Source organism: Micromys minutus (genome assembly GCF_963924665.1).
Source record: "Micromys minutus genome assembly, chromosome: 6".
Classification (NCBI taxonomy): domain Eukaryota; kingdom Metazoa; phylum Chordata; class Mammalia; order Rodentia; family Muridae; genus Micromys; species Micromys minutus.
Genome location: NC_137975.1, coordinates 2850592 through 2872161, shown reverse-complemented (window position 1 = coordinate 2872161; position 21570 = coordinate 2850592). Strand labels below are relative to the sequence as shown.

General features: G+C 43.6%; 1 protein-coding gene across 2 annotated transcripts in view; it reads right to left on the bottom strand.

Annotated features, from left to right (window-relative positions):
• The window catches only part of NIBAN1 (niban apoptosis regulator 1), a 148091-nt gene that overhangs the window by 59828 nt on the left and 66693 nt on the right, over nucleotides 1-21570 (bottom strand). For both annotated transcript variants that reach the window (XM_080917565.1, XM_080917566.1), the window contains 3 exons: nucleotides 20360-20491; nucleotides 16913-17027; nucleotides 12650-12814 (listed from right to left, as the gene is read on the bottom strand). In XM_080917565.1, the coding sequence (XP_080773691.1) occupies nucleotides 12650-12814; nucleotides 16913-17027; nucleotides 20360-20491 (412 nt within the window). The remainder of the gene's footprint in view (nucleotides 1-12649; nucleotides 12815-16912; nucleotides 17028-20359; nucleotides 20492-21570) is intronic.

Genomic DNA, 21570 nt, shown 5'->3' with positions numbered 1-21570 from the left:
GTGATTCCTCTAAAAGTCAGACACCAAATGTTATCGCCATATTTGTTGCTGGTTTTTGATTTTCCTTTTCCAACCCCTTCCCATGCTGGGGGTTGGGCCAAAAAAAAAAGGTTGCTCTGTAGCTGGAGATGCTGACAGATCATCCAACATGGAGGCTGGGGTCTGAATAGGAGACATTCACACCACAGTTATGAAACACAGCACTTAGATCAGTGCAAGTGACATTAGGCAAGGCCAGCCAGGAAGGTGATTTGTAACTCCAATAAAACACACATGCACACTCACACGCACACTCACAGGCACGCGCGCACACACACACACACACACACACACACACACACACACACACACGGGCACATACATGCCCTGAGTACACCTTGAAAAAGTTGCTCTCCTGCCACACTGAATGCCCTCAACAGTCTTACACACAGAATGTCAGAACACACAGTTCCAGGCAGCATACCTCATACTTCATTAAGATTCTTCAGGCAAGAAGTGCTTATTGGCAAGAGCCTGATATGGATGCCTCCTCAGAGGCTCTGCCAGAGCCATACTGATACAGAGGAGGATGCTTGCAGCTAACCATGGGACTGAACACGGGAACCCTAATGAAGGAGCTAGAGAAAGGACTGAAGGAGCTGAAAGGATCTGTAACCCATGGGAAGAACAAAATTATCAACTAACCAAAGCTACCACAGCTCCCAGGGACTAAAACACCAACCAATGAGTTCACACGGAGAGACCCATGGCTCCAGGTGCATATGCAGCAGAGGACAGCACTGTCTGACAGCAGTGGGAGGAGAGGCCGTTGGTCCAGAAAAGGCTCGTTTTCCTAGTGTAGGAGAATGCCAAGGTGCTGAGGTGGGAGAGGGAGGTTGAGAGAGGGAGCACCTTCATGGGGACAATGGGAGGGGGAGGGGGATGGGATTGGGGGAAGGGAACAACATCTGAGATGTAAATACAGAAAATATCCAATAAAAACATTTTAAAAAATTAAAAAAAAAAACAAACAAACAAAAGATTCTTCAGGCAAGAAGTGCTGGCCAGATGCAAATGGCCTTGCTCACAGGAAGAGCAGCTCACTGTTATCACCACAGAGAGCCTACCACTTCATGGAAAGACTGCTGATGTCTCAAAGTTGGAAATGTTCAATCTAATAAGTGAATGCTTAGAAGGGGACCTAAAAGCATAGGTCGGTCACAGATCATTCGTTTGTGTGGGGCTCTGGGGCTCTCAACTCAGTCCCTAGAATGGGGAGGGACTTGAAAAAGAAAGACAGAGGGGTTCCATCAACAATTATTCTTTCAGGGATTGAAAAAGGACCAGGCAGTGATCAGAATGACCTCTGGTCTGACTGAACATGCTCTCTAGGACAGAACCACTTGGGGTTGGCCAAAAGTTGACAAGGAATGGGGATGGAATGGGCCGAAACGACACTCCAACGTCATGTTTCTATTATTCTATCTCTTCCTTCAACACCAAGAGGAGATAATCCCACAAATTCTCCACTGTTGACAGGATGGACTAAGTTCAATGCAGCCTTATGTTCTGTCTGTCTAATGCAGCCTTATGTTCTGTCTGTCTTGCCCCCAGAATCTAAGACAAGAGTCTAGACAATACACCCTCAATACAAGTCCTCTTCTTCCAACTTGTGTCTTTCCTGGTGGTGCCTACCATAGTGAACAGGCAGTTTGAACCATCATCTGGTTCAGAGCTTCTCAGTTTTTCTCTCTACTGATCTCAAGAGACAGCACCTTAATCTCCAGCAGGAAAGGGGGTCAGCAGGGAGTGGCTTGGCCTGGTAAGGTGTGAATGAGGGCATTAAGATATGGCTTCTTTCCAACTTCCCTATACATGGCTTCTCTCCAACCACCCTCCCCTTTTCAATTCCTGTTTTAAGCCCCATAAAATAGGAGTGTCTTGCTAACTATTAGATGTTGGTTTGAGCATGACTTTTACTTTTCTGAAGAAATCACTAAGAAACAAGGTCAGGTCAAGGCAGGGTTCCTCTCAGCAGTAGCCAAGAATCTACTTAACAAACAGAGCATGGTGGCTCAGGACAGCTGTCTTGGTGCTCAGCAGGTTGAGGCAGACAGATTAGAAGTCCAAGGCTAGTCTGGACATTGTAAGATTGGAGGCCAGCCTGAGCTAAATTTGACCCTGTCTTAAACAGAAAGATAACAGTCTAGTTAACAGAAAAAAAGTTCTGAAGGGAAAACAAAGTGAATGGTAACTATTTAAAACATAAATAGTTTATGTTTAAATGCATAAGCACCAGGAGTCCTCAACCCCATGCCTACAATATATCCCACAACATTGTTCACAGCTACGCATTTATATATGCAAAGAAAATTCTAGATTGGAGAGAGCAACTTTATCGTATGTAGTTGGTCGCAGAAACACCCGTTTTTGGGGTAAAGGTGGCACTTCATGCTTCAAGGTGAAGACTTCATTTTAATTGCCACCCGAATTTCAATAGATGTGCAGTGATTCACTTCCTCCTCAAACCAATACTAAGAAATCATGCAAGTCTGGGCTTAGTATGAAATGACTAACCTCAAAGCACCAGGCCCCAAGCAGGAAATGGATCAGATTTTTTTTTTAAGTACCAGCTACTCAAGTGCTGTCTTACGGTGGGTGCTTAATAAGAAGCTCCCAAGGAGAGTGTCCATGCAGACCACCCCTGTCACCTCAGAGCAACTGAGGCTTGGGAGCATGGATTCAGGTTGCCGCAAACAGCATGTTCCAACGTGGAAACGGTTTCCTTAGCTTTTGTAGTTACAGAACAAAACAAGTAATAGATCAATGAATTAAATGTCATTTAAAATGTGGACGAATGTCAGATAGGTGGGCTAAAGCAAAATGGAGAGGTTTCCATAATAGGTTTCGGATCCCATCCTCCAACATTATTCGTTTTTTGGATGGAGGAAGCCAGTGTCTGTTCTAGCATATTCCAAAAAGTTCCTCATGGCAGTCACAAGGGAGTTAACCTAGACTGGATAACAACAAATGGTCACGAAGGAGTCTTAAGTTATCTCAGGGGTATGCAGCCCTGGCCCTCCCTGCAACATTCCAATTCTCTGAGAGATTTTAATCAGTTGTGGGAAACTTCTCTGGAAACTTCAATTTACAGGAGCATGAACTTTGACATCACACTGCCCAGGTTTAAAACCGCATTGAACCAGCTGTGGGAACTGCTACTTCAGAGGCCTGGTCTGCACACAAGGGCGCAATTAGCAGCAGCACCTCTGTCATGGTACCTTGAAGCATCAACAGGCCGCTTTCCCACCTACAGTGCCCTAGGCCAGAGAGTGACTTTATCTGGAAAGGAAGTCCTTGCTGACCTACTTAGTTAAACTGAGGTCACTCTGAAATAGGTTGGCACCTCTGCCCCCTCTTCCCCCTCCCCCATCTGGTAACTGGTATTATCAAAGAAATCAGCAGGATGACTCAGCCGGTAAAGGTACTTGCCAGATACCCCAGTCCCATCTGAACCCACGTGTTAGGAGAGCACCAGCTGCTTGCTGTCTTCTGACCTCCACACACCCCTTATACAAGTAAATAAACAGATGTATAAACAAATGCAGGCGAAGGTGAAGAGGGACATTCAGACACTGACACTGACACAAGGGAAATGCCACATGAAGACAAAGGCGGGTCTTGGGGATGCATCCAGGAGCCAAGGAGAAAAGCCTGCAATGGGCCCCTCTCACGTTCACAGTAGAAACTGTCCTGCCTGCACTAGGATTTAGTTGCCTCTAAGACTAGACACAATCTTTCCAGCACCCCCTTCCCCCACCACAACCCTTGCAATCCCCCCCCCAAAAAAAAAGGACCTTGGAGTGATTTGAAACTGTTATCAGCACCTAAGGGGGAAAAAAAAAACACTCAGCTAAGATACATTCTTACAAAACTCCAGGATACCAAAGACAAAGAGAGACTTCTGGTTTTCTTTGTGAAGCAGGCTAGCCTAGGACTTGCTATGTGGCAGAGGCTGGCCTTGAACTCTTGATCCTCTTGCTTCTGTTCTCTCAAGTGCTGGGACAAGGGTCTCCACACCCAGCTGAGAAAACGTTTTTGAAATAAATTAAATCATTCCTCAAAGAGCAACTGAGCTGACGGTAAATGTGTCTGCTTCACGGAGGACAGCAGAGGACAGACAGACAGCAATTCTAGAATTCCATACATAGTGAAAAGGTATAGAACTGTGTGAGAACCCTACAACAATTACATAAATGTAAGTCACTGGGCATAGAACTGTGTGAGAGCCCTACCACAATTATATAAATGTAAGTCGCTGGTTTAAATCTTCCCCCCAGCAATGGGAGGGGGGATGGGATTGGGGGACTGTAAATGCAGAGAATATCCAATAAAAAAAACTTAAAAAAAAATCCCCCCCCCCAAAGAGCTCTGAGAGGGACTATGCCAAGGCCACAGTCTTGGAGCTATGAGCACCTCGCAGATGGCTTGCTGAGGGGCGGTTACTTTTCTGGGGTTGGGAGGAACATGGCCCCTGGTAGCTGTCACAGGCTGCAGTGGATAAGTTCCCACTGTGCCCGTACAGGCAGCACTAGGTGGACTCGGTGGACTTAAATAAATAAAGACATGAGTTGGGGAGGGAGATGGGCTGGGGAGACCCTGGGGAAAAGGGGAAGGGGGAGATGAGGGTGCGTATTATCAAGATACACATCTCTGTGAACTTGTCAAAGAAAATATAAATTATTATTTTTTAAGAAGAACCTTAAACAAAGACACATTCATGTGAAAGGTCTACCAAATATTAAACATGAACAATCCCAGCCGTACCTAAGCTACTTTTTATTATAAAAAATATGGGGCAAGAGGAGTGGGAATGTTCTCTAGTTTTCTTTAGGGAGTACAGCTCTTCAGGATCTAACCCGGGGCTCGTGCATGCTAGGAATGTGCTCCATGACTAAGTTGCATGCCCCCCACCTCCCTCGTCCACTTTGTAAAGCATAAATGACCTGAGCAGCCTTAGAATCCCATTGACCACCAGGAAGTTTACATACCAAATACGATCATTAGCACAGATGAGAAGATTCCTTAAGATGTTAGTAAGCAAAATAAAATCAAATGCCTATAAACCCGAACAAATGGGAAGTTCTCACGGTGACATTCTGAATGACAAATGCCGGAAGGTCCCAGGTCCCTGTCAACAGCAGACTGAGTCTTAGAAATTATAGCATGTTAATAAGATGGAGTGGCCTGAGCACCAGACGACTTGGCTGACAACGACACAATCACACAGTCGAGGAGCTGGAACAGAATCTTAATAAAGAGATCATGGGAGAAGACACGGGCAGACTCCATGTGGTTTTAAGTATGCTAGCCGAGGCAAGGCTGCTGCTGAGAGAACAAAGCAGAACAAACAAACAAACAAACAAAAAACTGCACAAAACCACCCAGGGTGGCCTGTGATCAGAGGAAGGACAGAGAAAAGGCAGCGAGAAGTGTCAGGGGCTCCTTATATACCGTAAGAGCCTCAAAACTACTAAGAGAATGAGCCACAGCTCAGGACCCTTTCTCTCACACCCTTCAAATCTACTCACAGCATGGGGCCAGAGCACAGGGCTCAGCATTCTACAGTGCCCCAGAATTTCCTCCAGAGTCTCCAAAGTGCTGACTTTTAAAAGCAACAAACACCAAATAGAATTCTTTGTTAATACCTACCACATTCTGAATGAAGCAGCCATCACACAATCTCTCACTCTGAGTGAGTTTCAATCTTAACACGTCCTAACTACATTTAAAAAAATAATAAAAACCTAGGAAGCTATTCAATTTTTCCTACGGGCAATAATAATATTTTAAAAATCCATTGATTTCTGGAATACACCCAATCTTAGTGCAACAGATTTTAAATTAACTCTTCGATGCATTGCTGGGCTAATTGTTTGCATTATTGGTCTGACTAACCCTTAACTATTATAACTACATTGTTTTTAGACCTTCATGCCAAGATAATTGCTCTGCGGCAGTGGGAGAGGGTGGCTGATGTCCCAGGAACATCCCTGTTTGACAAAAGGTATTCAAATCCCTGGCAATGTGGTTTTAGGCACCAAGGCTTAGCGACCAAGAAACCTAAGCCCGCGCTGGGGTAATGAACCTGAAATGCCTAAGCGGCACAGTTCAGCCATTCTAGCTTCTGGGGGGGGGGGGAGGCTCTTCCAATTCCAGCTCTCATGCTGCTTTGAGAACACTAATTTAACTAAAACCACAATCAGAAGCATTAAGAAGGCGTGTTTGGGATCAATGGCATCCACGGTGTTTTAGCGATGTGCACAGGAAAACACATTTAAACTGTGCTGCCTTTTAACTCTGTCACATTTAACCAGCATACAACCTGCACTACCAAACACTTCATTTTCCAGGTCTATGTAAGCTAAGTGATCTGGTCATATTCAACCAGTGGACAAAATAGCAAGGTCGGCTCAGATAACGATGATAACCAAGAAACCCACGCACCCCAGGTCTCCGAGGACCGTGTGTGACCTGCTCCAGACTGTGCCACTGTGGATAGTGGCTAATGATCATGACAGTTTGACTTAAGAGTTGTGTGTTCAAAGTTTCCAAAAGATTGCTTGGGGTTTTTCTGTAAAGTAATGTTGAGAATCAGTAATATGTCTGTCTGAAAAAGATGTCAAGGGCCACTTCAGAGCACCCAGCCTGCTGCCACCAGCAAGCCAAGTTCTCCTCAAGCTTTATCATAAGTAAACACTAAGGTCTATAAAGACACAAACATCTATAGAATAGGTGAACCTAAAGCTCCTTTCTTAATCTGGGATCCTATAAATAGTCAGCAAGGTCCAGAAAAGGAGAAATAATAACTTCAGAGAAAAATCTCACACTCACAGGGGGACAAAGGGAAATATTTCCTCTTATAGAGTATTAACCACGTCATACAAGCACAGATAGACTCAGATAGAGCTGGTCTGTGCAAAGAGAGCAAGTGTATGGGGCCTTTCTAAGAGCACCCCTTCTAAGATAAGACACTGACACCCCATTTTGCGGAAAGAGTAGTTACCAAACACTTTGTGCCCAGCTTTGCAATGGGTATGTGTTTGTGTGTTTTGGAGGTTCACAGCTGTGTAGTTGCAAGTAAAAGCATTCAAAGTGCTATTTATAAAAACTGTGTTTTGGGCTGGAGAGAGATGGCTCAGCAGTTAAGAGCACTGATTGTTCTTCCAGAGGACCCGGGTTCAAATCCTAGCACCCACATGGCAGCTCACAACTGCCTGTAACCAAGCTCTGTCACCCTCACAGAGATATACATGCAGGCAAAACACCGACGCACATAAAATTAAGAGGGGAAAAGCCAGGCGACGGTGGCACACGCCTCGAGTTCCAGCACTTGGCAGGCAGAGGCAAGTTGCTCTCTGTAAGTCCAAGGCCAGCCTGATCTACACAGTAAGTTCCAGAACAGCCAGGGCTACATAGAGCCCCCCCCATGTCAACCCCTCCTCCCAAAAAAAGTTTTTTTTTTTTTAAATTTGGTTTCTCCCAATATTGTTTATTTGAAGTACACTGGCCAAAAACAATTAGGCATAAGTTGGAATTTTCCAACTCCTAGATCTGTCTGTTCGTCCATAAACATGAGTTGCACAAATTCAAAAGTGTGTTCTCATAGATTACATAATAATACTCTCTGTATTTGCAGTTAGAATTGATTGGTGCCCACAGCACGTGGTCCCTTAAGTAATAAACTTGCTTTGTAGGTATCACTGGACTGTGTGCAGATATTAATTCAGTGAGAATAAACCCCAGATCTGCTGCCGAGCTGGAGCACGTAAAACACCGTGCCGAAATAAACACATTCAAAGACTGGCTACATCTCATTTGAATTGTAATGTCTCTTTCTGTTCTAAAATCCAATTTAACTCAGCAACGTGTATTGAACACCTAAAACCGAAGCCTGTGCTCAGCTCCACATTTATGAAGGGCCAACAGCTACTGAGTCTCGGAGAAGAAAGCTGCCTCCGCACACCTTGGAAATATAAACCCCACTCGGTAGGACCTGCCGTGGTCGGGAACTGCGGTGTGGATTCTGCAGCCGCTACTATGCACCATGTCATGTGCTAACTGAGTTGGAATGTGGTGTAATCTTGGGAGATCTTCCTGTATCCACGTACCCGGAGCTCCTTAGTGAAACCAGTGCTGGCCTCCTTTGAAGAGAGAAGGACCACAAATCCTCTAATCATCCTTATCCATCTTCAGGCAGCCATAGTATACAAGAACATCACGTAGACAGGACCTTTGTCAAAGCTAAATACATATACCTCTCACGTACAAGTGCATCTGGATTTGGAGTGCAAGGATATGAATATCTAGAACAATTCGGACCCAGCACTTTTTTGGGGACAAGTGGGCTGAGCTGTTGTTGAGCTGAGGGCCAGGGAACATGTCTTAAGAAGCCCATGAGTTCAACAGCAACCGGTTTCAACCAGCTTCACTCAGATAGAACCCAGCTCTCAGCACAGCCGTGCGGTGGTCTCAGAGCCAACGGTCCTGCTCAGAGGCTCAGGCCCCGGTCACAGGCACTGTTTGATAGCCATTGGGGACAACTATGGCAAGTACGGTGAACTGGCAGCTTGGGGAAATCTCTTAATGGCTTATTCAAGACTTACACAATGAATAATAGGTAGGGACTTGGGACAGAAAAAAGTGATTCAGTTAAAACAGTGCTACATTGTGCCATCAAATACAAGAGGAAAAATCAGGGGATGGGACAAGATGGGAAAGCCCATGATCTCACTGGCCTGCCACAGCTAAGGGCTGCTCTCTGTCATGCTATGGTGGCCTATGCCCAGTTGTCAGCCCAGAAACTCAGTGGGGAACAAATAGTCTTTGGTTTGAAGACCAGAGAAATATAACTAGACTTCATTGTCTTCATCCTCAACAACATCCTAGAGAGCAGAGCTGGGCTCTGAATTGACTCAGACCTTCCATAAATGGTGTCTAAATGCAGGCTCGACACCATCCAAAACTCCCCAGAGAAATTCCTATTATGTTCAAGGAATGGGGATGTAGCACGTCCCTTTTGACTGGGCAGAACACATTCTCCGCTCAGCGCAACTTTGTATTCCTGGGGACCTGTGCCAGGGGTGTGTTCTTACTAAACCAAGACCCAAAAGGTTCCCAGTATATTGAAAACTGAGCTAGTGCCTGGCAAAAATCTGACTCTAAAATATTAAAGATATAGGCACAAGACTAATAAGGGAATCATTTTCATAAGGCTCCAGGTAAGAGTCAATATTATATTACTTGGAGTCTTGGAGTTGCTGTAGCAAAATGGAGCTACATCTTTTTTTTTTTTTTTTATTCTCTATTGACACACACACATTAAAACAAAGAATTGGGATCTGGCAAAGGGTCTCAGCCAGTAAGGGTACTTACTACTAAGCTGACAAAATGAGTTTGATCCCTAAAACCCAAAGGGTAACAGGAAAGAACAGACTCCCCAAATTACCATCGGGTCTCCACATTCATGCCATATGTGGAGATCTGATACATATACATATAAAAATGTGTGTGTGTGTATGTGTGTGTGTGTGTGTGTACACACATACATACATTGGGCATGCATGTATCCACATGCATGCATGCTTGAATGAATACATACATGCATACACACATACAAACCAAGAACTGCTGAGATGCAGACCAGTGACTGTCACTTAGTGAAACTGATAGCCTCAGGGACATCTCCAAACATGAAAATGTATGTATGATAAAATGAGCTAGAGTGTGTGTGGTGGGGTACTTTTTACTGTGACTCAGCTCAAAACTCCTGTGTTCAGAGACCTCCCCTGCAAAACAAACTTAAAATTCTGTACGAGCCTGGTGGTATTGCTCAGTACTTGATGAAGTGCTTACTTAGTGTGTCCTCGGGGCCACACCCATACAGATGCTCTTTGGCTTGCAGTGGGGTAAGTTGGAAATGCATCTGATATAGCTGGATAGTGGCTTTTAAGTCTAGTACTAGGTAGGCTGAGGTATGTAGATCACTGTGAGTTCAAGGCCAACCTGATCTACAGAGTAAGTTCCAGACAGTGAGGTCTACACAAACTGTCTCGAACAAAAAAGAAAGGAAGAAACAAAGAAAGGAAAGAAAATACATGTAACTCATCTCACCTAGCCTGCCTTAAACATGTTCAAATACTTACATAACCATGCAGTTGAGTACAATAATTATCTGCTGCAAAGCCAATGTTACAACAATGTGTTACATTCGTCCTATACAGTGACAGGTAGGTGTTTTGTGGACTGGTTGGCTGCAAAACCACAAAACACAATATCCAAAATGCTCTGGTGACACAGCCGAGCGAGCTCTTGTCAGCATCGAGACAGAGCATCACAGTGCACAGAGCCAGCCACGATGGGTACCACTCCAGCACCACCACGATCTGGGAAGTCCTTAAGTTAAGCTAGTCCAGAGCTGGGATCATTTGTAAGTGTGTCTTTACTTGGCTGGGATTTCTAGTTACTCTTTAACACATTAACTTTGCTGGCTGTCAAGTTAGAGTGTGTGGGTGAATGTTCTTCCATTCATTTGCATTTAAACTCCTGAGGGAGGACTTTACATGCTTTGTTATTCTATACTCACACAGGGTTGGCATAGACCAAACCCCTCTGTGACATTTGACTGCCTGCCTTTCCGACTGACAAGGAACACAGGTCAGTAATCTGCAACCTATATTCATATAAATATGTCCAAAAAATGACACACTGGAGTGAGCATTTTTTAAAAATTTTATCCACAGATAAATAAGTAAATCCATATCTAAAAGCAAAATAATGCTACTGAAAGCCATGCTACTTCGAGTGTGTTCAGTGACGTCACTTGGAAATCCTGCCTCCTGCCAGTCACAGGGAATTAGACTATCTGAGGGCAGTACCCAAGATCCTGTGTTTTAGTTAAGTTTTAAATGTTGTTTTCTTTTAAATTATGTACAGGTGTCTATATGTGAGTCTGTGCACATGAGCGCCGGTGTCCACAGAGGTCCCAGAGGATGATCTCTTCCCGACATTTCTGGAGCCTGAGTAATAGGCAATTGTGAGCTACCCAACCTGGGGCTAGGTCTGAGCTCTAGTTCTCTGTGAGAGCAGTGAACACTCATTGTCACCGAGCTTTGTCCCCAGCTTTCGATCAGGTTTTCCCCAGGATCCTTACATCCCTTCACGCTTTCAGAGCTGCCTCTGTGGTCTGGGTAAGTCCTCCTAAAGGCTCTGTGTTATAGACTTGGTCCCCAGCTTTGTGCTTGTAAGAGAATGGGTAGATCATGAGACTATTAATCTCAGGGTCGTGGGTTTGTGCCCCACGTTGGGTGCCACCTGTTGCAGTAATTATTTAAAAAGAAAGCTCTTTTCTCTATTCAGCCCCCACAGTCTCACTCCTCAGACGCTGCTCTAGCGTGGAGCCGAGCACACAGACTCTGTCACTTAGTCCACGAGTTACATTCTCCACGAGATTCCCTTCCCAGGTGGTTCACTCCAACTGCCCTGCTACTTCTGCCCTGAAGTGTTTCTTTACCCCACCACTCCCCACAAACATGACTCTAAGGCCCAGTAGCTTTTCATGCAGGTTTATATATTCAATTCTCAATCAACAAACCCTCTACACAATAAGTTTATATCCAATGGACAAAGATATAGACTGCCCTTCTATATAAAATTAAAGACCTATAAAATCCTTAAAATATTCATATAGCTACCTAACGCCAATTAGGTCCACCTGGATCCAGCTCATCCTTCTCAAGCTCCATCTTGATCTCTCTCCTCTCTCTCTCTGGTCCTCTTCCATTTTCCTACCTTTTCTCTGCCTACCTCTCCACTGTCCAATCATGCAGCACCTTAACATCAACCCACATAATGCAGCAGTCAGGGGTCTTGAAGATGATTGAGAACCTGTCCTTGAAGCAGATTATGGGACCCTCACTCCCTCTTCTCCATCACCTCTCTCCTGCTGAGATTCACAGCCTCATCACAGGCCCAGAGCAACAGAGCCATTGAACCACAGACAACGATCGCCAAAGTCAATGGAAGCCAACATAAGCGTCATTTGCTACAGTGATGGGAAGCTAACGGCTAATTGAATAACAAGTATTAGATTACAATGAACTATGCTGTTCATCTTTATTGAGTAACCGTTACACCGAAATAAACAATGAAATCAATGAAAAGTGATGCAAAGGGTCAACTGGCACATTTCTGCCGGCAAATAATTAAGAGCACCAGGAAAGCTGGTACATGTTTATTATCCCAGTGCTCAAGAGGATGAGGCAGGAAGTGCACTGTGAGGTCAGGAGCAACCTGGGCTGCATAGTGAGTGAAAGATCAGCTAGTATTTCCAAGCAAGACCCTGTAGTTAAAACAAGCAACACCCCTCCCCCCAATAAACAAACAAAATGGAAACACCAGGAGAAGGAGTAGAAAGAATTATGTTACTGATGGAGGGGTCATGATAATGAATAACTAGAGACAGTACTGTACCAGCCATCACAGGTCCACTGAGATCCATGTGCTCAAAGCCCCCTTTCCCTTCCTCCTGGGCTTTAAGGATTATGGTCTCAGATGACTGAGCAAAGCGGTTCAGAAAAGGTCGCCGTTAGGGAAGAGCAGCTGAACCTACCGTGATTCAGGTGTCTGATGCAGTCGCTGAGGACAGCGCTGAACTTCTGCTGTTCGGCGGCCTCATGGAAACAGAAGTAGCCATGCCGGAGGTAAGGCTGCCACAGGTACACCGGGAATGCCTTGGGTAGGACTACGAAGGGCTGAGAGTTCTTCTCACCAGGAGCTGGAGAAATAATGGGAACACAGATAGTTTCAAAGCATGAGCCTTGCGTCTCAAACACTCATTTCAGCCTGGAAAAGTATCTCTGGGGGCAGCCACAGGATAGCAAAATGGTAGGGAAATGGGGTTCATCTCCCAACCCTACTGCTAGCCCAGCCTTTCCTTCCTACGGGAATAGCCTACTCCTCCACAGAGAGACACAGAGGTTGAAAGACTCTCCAAAGACCAGTCACCTCTGAGGCTCACCTGCTCCTTGCAGGCTCTGGTTCCCCAATGCTCTGTGGCAAAGCTGAGCGATATTTACTGACTGCGCAGTCTATTTCTATTCTCGCTACTGTCTGATTCCTGCCACGCCAGCTCCTGGACCCGATGACTGAAGTCATGAAGGCCATCTTGGGTACCAGCACACAGCTTACCTAATCCTAACTGTCCTTTTAGGTTGATCTGTAGCACCTGTGGCTCCCAACAACCCATTCTTTGGACAATGTTCCCTCCCACTGGCTTCCAGGAGCACACCCCTCGTTTGTGTGTCATGGCTTCCTTCATCCCTCTCTGTCTCCCTGTTAAGCGCTGGCACCTGTCCAGCTGTATGCTCGGTTCCCCGACACTCTTGGTCCTTATCCTTCCAGCTACTGTCCAATCATTGCACACCTTAGATGATTCCCACAGTCCTCATCACCTTCTTCTTTCCCATCATTCCCTTTTAGAGAAAAATCATCCCATCCTTCGTAAGAATGGTTTAGAAGTCACCTCCTCTGGGAAGCCCTCACTGGCACCTGCCACCAAGATAGAACCATGTGCTCTCTTTTGTTCTCCTATAATATGGGAGTGGCCAGTTTCCGTGCCTGGCACTTGCTGGAGAGATATGGTGGGTAAATGAGCCCTGATTCTTGATTCTCAGGGGTACCCTTCCCTGATCAGTCTCTCCTTGAGGATGAGGTCCACTTCTGGCATATTCTTGTATCCTCACCCATAGAGAAATTGAACAACTCAGAAGACAGACAACTTAATTACGCAGATGTGCTCTGTTGTTCTAGAAAAGTTTAGTAGCCCTGAGAGGAAAGACATGGAGGCTATGGGTATAGTTCGGTAGTAGAGTAGCTGCCCAATCCCAGGGCTGAGTTCTACATGTACACATGGAAATTAACTATTTCTTCAAAACCAGTTCTGAGAAACTTATATGAAACCATGTCTCTCTTCAAAAGCCTTACCCCAGGCCAGGCATGGTGGTGCACACCTTTTATCCCAACACTTGAGAGGCAGAGGCAGGCAAGGACAGACAGCCTGCTCTACAAAGCAAGTCCAGGATAGCCAGGGCTCTGTTACAGAGAGATACCCTGTGGTAAAAAAAAAAAAAAAGAAAGAAAGAAAGATAGATAGATAGATAGATAGATAGATAGATAGATAGATAGAAAGAAAGAAAGAGAGAAAGAAAAAAAGAAAGAAAGAAAGAAAGGAAAGGTAGGGAAAGGGAAAAGAAAAAAGAGAAAAAGAGAAAGAGAAAAAAGGCTACCCCAGCCTTATCTTTATCACATGATATCACACTTGGTTAAAAACTCCAGCTTCTTCCTAGGATCTTGGGGAGCACACATAAGACACAGTGTTCTATGAGCTCCCGTCTCTAGGAGAGAAAGGAAAGAAAGATCATCTAAGAGGCTAGAGTGTGCTAGATATGCCAAGAAATGGATATGAACCATAAGGGATGCTTTCAGGACTAAGTCAACTACTGGAGAATTAATTGTTGTTAAAAATACAAGGTAAGATTTCTTTAAGACAAGTACAGGAACCTGTTCTCAAAATCCAAAGGCAACAGACAGAATTATTTGGAAACACAAGCTGAACCCACTGATGTCTGTCACAAAACCAGAACATAGTAAGGAATCAAAGCACATATAAACAAACAAATGAACAGTTACACATTAAAGAGACTCCCTTTCCCTGAAGCTATTTATCTTTTAACAGAGCAAGAAGTTTAGGATTTTGACAACGTCACATACATTTCTAGCCTCCCTTGTAGTGTGGTAGCTCACTGCTCCTAAGCGCTGGCCGGTGGAAAATAACCTGAATGGACATATCAGACCTCCTGTAGATATCCTTAAGGAAAGGAGCTGCATCCCCTCTTCTTCCCCTTCATGCTATCTGGAAGGAGCCATGTTAGAATAATAAGTGATAATAAGTGCCCAAACCCAGGGGAAATAGAAGAGAAAGCCAGAAGAGCCCAAGTCATGGACAGGTATGTGGATCCGCCATACAGACCCTGGAGCAACACTCACATGCTTGTATGATAATAATAAAACCTTGCACATTTAACCTGGATTCCATCGTGTGCAGCAAACCAGATTCTACCTAATAAAATGCCACATCAGTGACTCACTGGAGTAAAGCACAGGGACACTTTTGACAGAGCACCTTGGCTGAACGTTCTGCAAAGAACGTCTATTTACCCATTAGCCTCGGGTGCCTTCCCCAAGGAAAGTCAATTCCTCCCATATTGACCAGTCGCCAGAAAACTCCCTCATTTCAGCCACTAAACCTTCCATAACAATTTCCTGGATCCCATCCGTCTACATTTTTCTTCTGAGTGGAGTTACAAGAATATCACAAATGATCTACTGTAGAATACTCTGTATTTAAAGCTCAGCAGGGCCATGCCATACAATAAAAAGTCATTCAAATGCTGTGTGTGGAGCCCTGAGCTATCCAGGCATGAGTCACACAGCCTTGTGTTTTCATTCCCTCTGATATGATTTCATCAATAAATCCATAAGCACATTGTCTGTTCTGGCAGATTACACTGGAAAGTTCTGGAGAGACCCTCAAGAGTCAACGTGCTGGTATCCTCACTCTCTGTGGCAGGTAGATACAGCCAACATGGCAGACAGGCAGTTGTTGAAAGAAAATATCATGTACAGTACTAGGTAGAGCGTATATAAGACATTGTGTTAGCTTGAATTATTTAGCAATAATTTGATAATCTAGGTTTATGGTCCATGTACTACCTATAATTGCATTATTAAAAACACCGCACTAAGCAATCTATATCAGAAGAACAGCTGAAGGAATGATTACATAGTTCTCCATAAATTCTAATGAAATGTTCACGCCCATTAATAGGATCCAGGGCTCCCTTCAAGAAAGCAAGTAATGAATGTGCGGTGTGATTCGCACAAAGGCAGATGGAGTTATTACATTATGCACAGTTCATGAATTTCTATGAAATGCCCTATTTAGCCTGTACAGTATCCATCATCTTCTCTACATAAAAATGAGTGAAATGAATGAGAATCAAAGAATTTTAAAGCTGGAACAATTCTTCCGATTTCTTTCAAGCTCAAAGCTCCATTTTGAAGCAGAAGAAACAGAAACCAGAGGTACACAGAGCCCTGAAAACATTTGCTAAGTAGCACAACCGGGGTTGCATCAAAGCCCAGCCCCCAGTTCTCAGGCCAGTGCTCTTTCTAAGCAGGTGCTCAGCATTATTCATACACTGGAGAACAAAGGCGATGCTTTCTTTTAGTTCTGAGGCCCTGTAACTGCTGATTAGACAATTTTATTGCACATCACAGCAACATTAGGCTACAATCCCTAACAGATCAAGACTTGCTTACTGAAAAACAAAATTGGACATGTCCCATGGGATGCCTGACCTGTTTGTTTCTGCTGCCCTGAGTGTTATTATCAAATTCTACAGTGTATCCTTGAGGGTCCAAGATACCCAACCAAGAACACACTTTCCATGCACCAGGAACACAGCAAGTACCTGTGTGACTGAGTGGAGGCAAAGTTATAGAAACAGTACCATGTCAAGTTATAGTAACTCATTTGACATTAATGGTACCTTAGGCCACACATCTGTCATCGTCAGGGTTACCCTGTGCATTGTGGGCAGTTTAACAGCATCATCTACAACACACATCTTCCAAGTCTCCAGACAATGCCAAATGTCTCTGAAAAGAAACCATTCTCTCTCACTGAGGACTGCTGGTCTACCTACACAGTTCTCCTCCCTCACTGAGGACTGCTGGTCTACCTACACAATTCTTCCTCATTGAGGACTGCTGGTCTACCTACACAAAGTAAGTTCAGAGAAAAAGGACTCACCAGTGTGGTCTGGGAAATGCTTATCAGATAAGAGATTATATTCCTCTTCTGAGGTTAACACCTTGCCACCAGCTGGAAGAATCCTGCATTTAGGAACAGCTCCTTTCTGGTAGGCCTAGGAAGAAAAGGCATGGAATAGATGATTTCCCCAATACATATTTTTGAAAATGTCAGAAATCTTAAAATACAAATAAGTATGTATGTGTGTACATATGTGTGTGTGTGTGTACGCTTACCTAATGATAGATATCCCCACACTATGTTATTTATTATTTATTTATTTATATTTGCATTCTTGCTGCTTATAAGGTGGTATTTTTCCAATTAAATGCTTTCTTTATTTTTTATTGGTTATTTTATTTATTTACATTTCAAATGTTATCCTCCTTGCCAGTTTCTCCTCTGCAAAACCCCTATTTCATCTCCCATCCCCTCTTCTTCTGTGAGGGTGCTCACCCACCCACCCACTTCCTCCCGCCTTCCCACCCTGGCATTCCCCTACATTGAGTATTGAGTCTCCACAGGACCAACGGCCTCCCCTCCCATTGGTGGCATCTGTTTGATGGTCACTCCTGAGAAACCAGCGTCTCTAACCTCATGAAGATTCATAGGAGATGTGTCCCTAATGGAAAGTGCAGGAGTAGTAGCATCTACATGTCTGTATAATGTTCACCACTTGATGTCTCTGACTTATTCTGATAATCATGATGTTGGTAATCTCTCTCTCTCTCTCTCTCTCTCTCTCTCTCTATATATATATATATATATATATATATATATATATATATATATATATATATATCTTTCTTCTTCTTCTTCTTCTTCTTCTTCTTCTTCTTCTTCTTCTTCTTCTTCTTCTTCTTCTTCTTCTTCTTCTTCTTCTTCTTCTTCCTTTCTTTCTCCCTCCCTGCCTCCCCACCCCCTTCACACACACACACACACTCCACAAAGTAACAAAGTAGTCAAATGATGTGGGCATATGTGCTGAGGGCAACTGTGGAATACGAAACTTCAATGATTATCATGGAGTTTCAGCAAAAACACAAAAGTGTTGCCATAATAAAATGTGTGGTCATTTTCCCTCAATGTGACTGACTGGATGTTCTGCAGTGAGGTCACTGGAGTTAAAGTGCCGTTTTAAGACATCAGAAGACATTCTGGGTGGCAAATAAGGCATTCTGCTGTCTGAGAAACCCAATAAAATCCATTGGCCTGCTAAGTGCCTATGCTGACACGCCCAGGGACAAATGAATGAGATGAAATGCAAGCATGAACACCCAATGGGCAGGCTGATTGTCGAGGCAAATTATTGAAAGTAGTAACTTGAAGGCAAGTTGAGAATTGAAACCCAGAAACTGTGGGACCCACAATCTAAAGTGTGCCCTTGGGAATAACTAAAATAACATTCATCTGGGCAACAAACTCAAAATAGCAATAACACATGCTCTAGAGAGACCCAAACAAAACAAACACTGAGAGTTATGTTTTAATACTTGGAAGAACTACTGATCAGCAGCTTAAATGCACTGGGGACCCAGGGCATAACAGGAGAATCTATCTTTGAGTGGTTTAGGGATAGTGAGAAGTAATTTGATTCAGACAGCACTCCACTCTGAATTTTGTTTGGGGTTATAATAAGTATCTATACACATTATCATTTGATTCTCAGGACAGCACTATGGTATTATCTCTACAAGTGAGAAAACTCAAATTCACAGAGGTCGAATAATGTGCACCCTCCCAACCATAAGTGGCAGATTCCAGACTCATCCGTGTGTCTGTCAAACCCCAGCAAATGTGAGGTGATTGGGATAAATTATAAAATGAGAACATATTGATATTCCTGTGCTCAATGCCAAATTGGACTCTCAATAAAATAACAAGACATTTATAAATAGTTAATGTCTAACTCTCATGTGTGATTTTTTTAAAAATATGTCTATAAATTAACAAACAGGATGTTTATTGTTAGAATGTCAAATGCTGGTGACAAGCTATATGGACTTTCATTTAAATACATTTAGAAATATCTAATCATGATCAAATTTACTCATCATATCTTTATAACTTAAATTAGTTGAAAATAATGAGCAATGAAAAGAAAGAATAAATTTCAAATTGAGGGAGAACATCTTTAAAAGTGGGGTTGGGGGGAAATCACCAAATTTTAATTCACAAAGAAATTTCACTTACTGTCAAATGAGGTGAAACGCTCAATAAATCTGATAACAAGCTTTCTCAATTAGTTAGTAGCATGAATAGAAATAATTGCTCTGTTCTGCACTACATCATGGGCTAGCCCTGGACTAAACCGTGGGCTAGCCAGATGCTCGGTGCTTCAGTGCATTCTTTTATTTCATTTGAAGGAGCTAAGCTTGCCAGTCTGCAGAAAAGAAAACTGAAACTAGAGGCCATATGGAACTTAGCTAAAGGCATGCATCTGGTAACTGTCAAAGATGTAAGTCAAAGCCCATAATGTCATTGAGATGTCATTGAGATACTCCATCTGTCCCAGACATGTAAGGGGACACTCTATGCTGTCTACGAAAAGCCAATGATAATTTGTTAACACTGCTTGTAGTGTGTTGGGAGCATGGATTAAGGATCAAGTGGAATCCTAATGGAAGCAGGCATTTCCCGGACACTTGAGAACATGAGTGAATGAGAAACTCAGCATGAGCGCTCAGGGATCTGCTGGATCATTTGATCCCATTGTGAGTTCAGCTGAGGCTCGGAGACAGCTAAGTCCAGAGTTTACTTCTAATTAGTGACACACTTGACGAAGCTTTAGACTTCCAAAATCCACTGCATGTGCCCTTTCTGATCTAGCTAAACATAACCTCTACAGGAGGACAGAAATCAGAAACATTAAAACCTCAAGTCCTCCAGGTATAGATGCTTTACACACCTATCTTGTTGATGATGATGATGCTGTTTTCATTTGGTAAAGACAAGACAAGGAGTCTGGAAAAGAAGTCTAACTAAGAAAAAAAATCCCTAATTCTAAGTGGACTGAAATTTTCAGGGTCCTCTAACTTTGTTGGAACCCCTACAATGCAGTCTCTATCTTACTGAATAATAACTTCCCAGCCATGGATCAGATGGGGTGCTTAAGAGTGGGAGGCTGAGGCAGAGCAGAGAGCAGTGACAAGCTGCAGACTGAGAAGAGCCTTGAGGTTGAATGAATAATCAACGAACAAGCTCTTAGATCAAACACGGTCACTTAACACAAACTATCCCCACCTTCATCTGCCACCATTTTTCCCCAAGCCTTTCTTCCTATACTGCAACTGCTAGTCAGTCAGATCCATATAAGACCTTGGGCAGAAAGTAGATACTCAACAAACACCTATTAATTGAGGTGAGTATCCAATCAGTCAGCTGCCAAGGCATACCAAGTAACATAGCCCATGTTTTAAAAATCCTCCAAGAACTGTTGGTTCTTACCTCTTTGTTCTCATAGCTGTCCACAGCAAAATCATTTTTAACAACAATGTATCTGTCCTTCCATTTCCTGATGTCTTCAGCAAACTGTGAGAGCTCGGCTTCATACAAAACAGTTCCTGGTTCCAGTGGGGGCTTAAAGAAGACAGATCTGATTAATTGTCACAACAAAAGATAATACACCTTGCCAAAAGTTTATTGTTCATAATAGTCAATGAATAATTTAGGAAATTATGGTGTGCAGTGATCCTGGGGAAAACTGTTGTTTTCTTCTGGCTACCATGGATTCCCCTTCCTTCAAAGAAAGCGCAGACACTTGTTGCATGGTACTGTTCTGATTTTCATTTCCTTCTGCACAGATTAGGAATGGGAGCATATGGTGGAAGGTATATTCTTTGCATGCATATGGAGCTTAATAAATACTTGTAAACTGTGACTGACTAAGGCAGTGTGCTGAGTTCACCTTACGAGTATCCACTGCAACTCACTGACATGCTTCAAGGTTACGTCTACAATCAGTCAGCTGTTTTCCTATTGTCCCAGTTTAATTTCTGTTGTGATAAAAAATATTCTTGACTTCCAAAAGCAATTGAGAATAAAGAAGTTGTTTGGCTTGCAGCTCCAGGCCACAGTTTCAGGGAACTGAAGCAGCTAGCCACATCAAATCCAGTCAAGAGCAAAAAAAAAAAAAGTTATGACAAGCACATGATGCTTGATTGATTGATTGATTGATTGATTGATTGATTGCTTTCAACTCTCTTGCATAGCTCAATGGTGCTGCCCACAGTGGGAGGCTGGGTCTTCCCTTATCAATCGACAACAAAGATAATCTCCACAGACTTAATGTGGTGGTTTGAATGAGAATGACCCCAGAGGCTCATATGTTTAAATATTTTGTTTCAGTTTGGTGGAACTGTTTGGGAAGGATTGAGGGGTGTGGTGTTGTTGAAAGAAAGTATATGGCTTTGTGGTGTGTTTGAAGGAGTAAGCATTGAGGTTTCAAAAGGCTTGCCCCATCCCTAGTCTCTCTTTCTCTGCCTGTGGTTGTATCTCAACACTCAGCTACTGTGCGCCTACCTGCCTGTCTGCCTGTCTGCCTGTCTGCCTGTCTGCCTGTCTGCCTGTCTGCCTGCCTGTCTGCCTGCCTGCCTGTCTGCCTGTCTGCCTGCCTGCCTACCTGCTGCCATAACAATTATGGACTCTAGCTCTCTGGA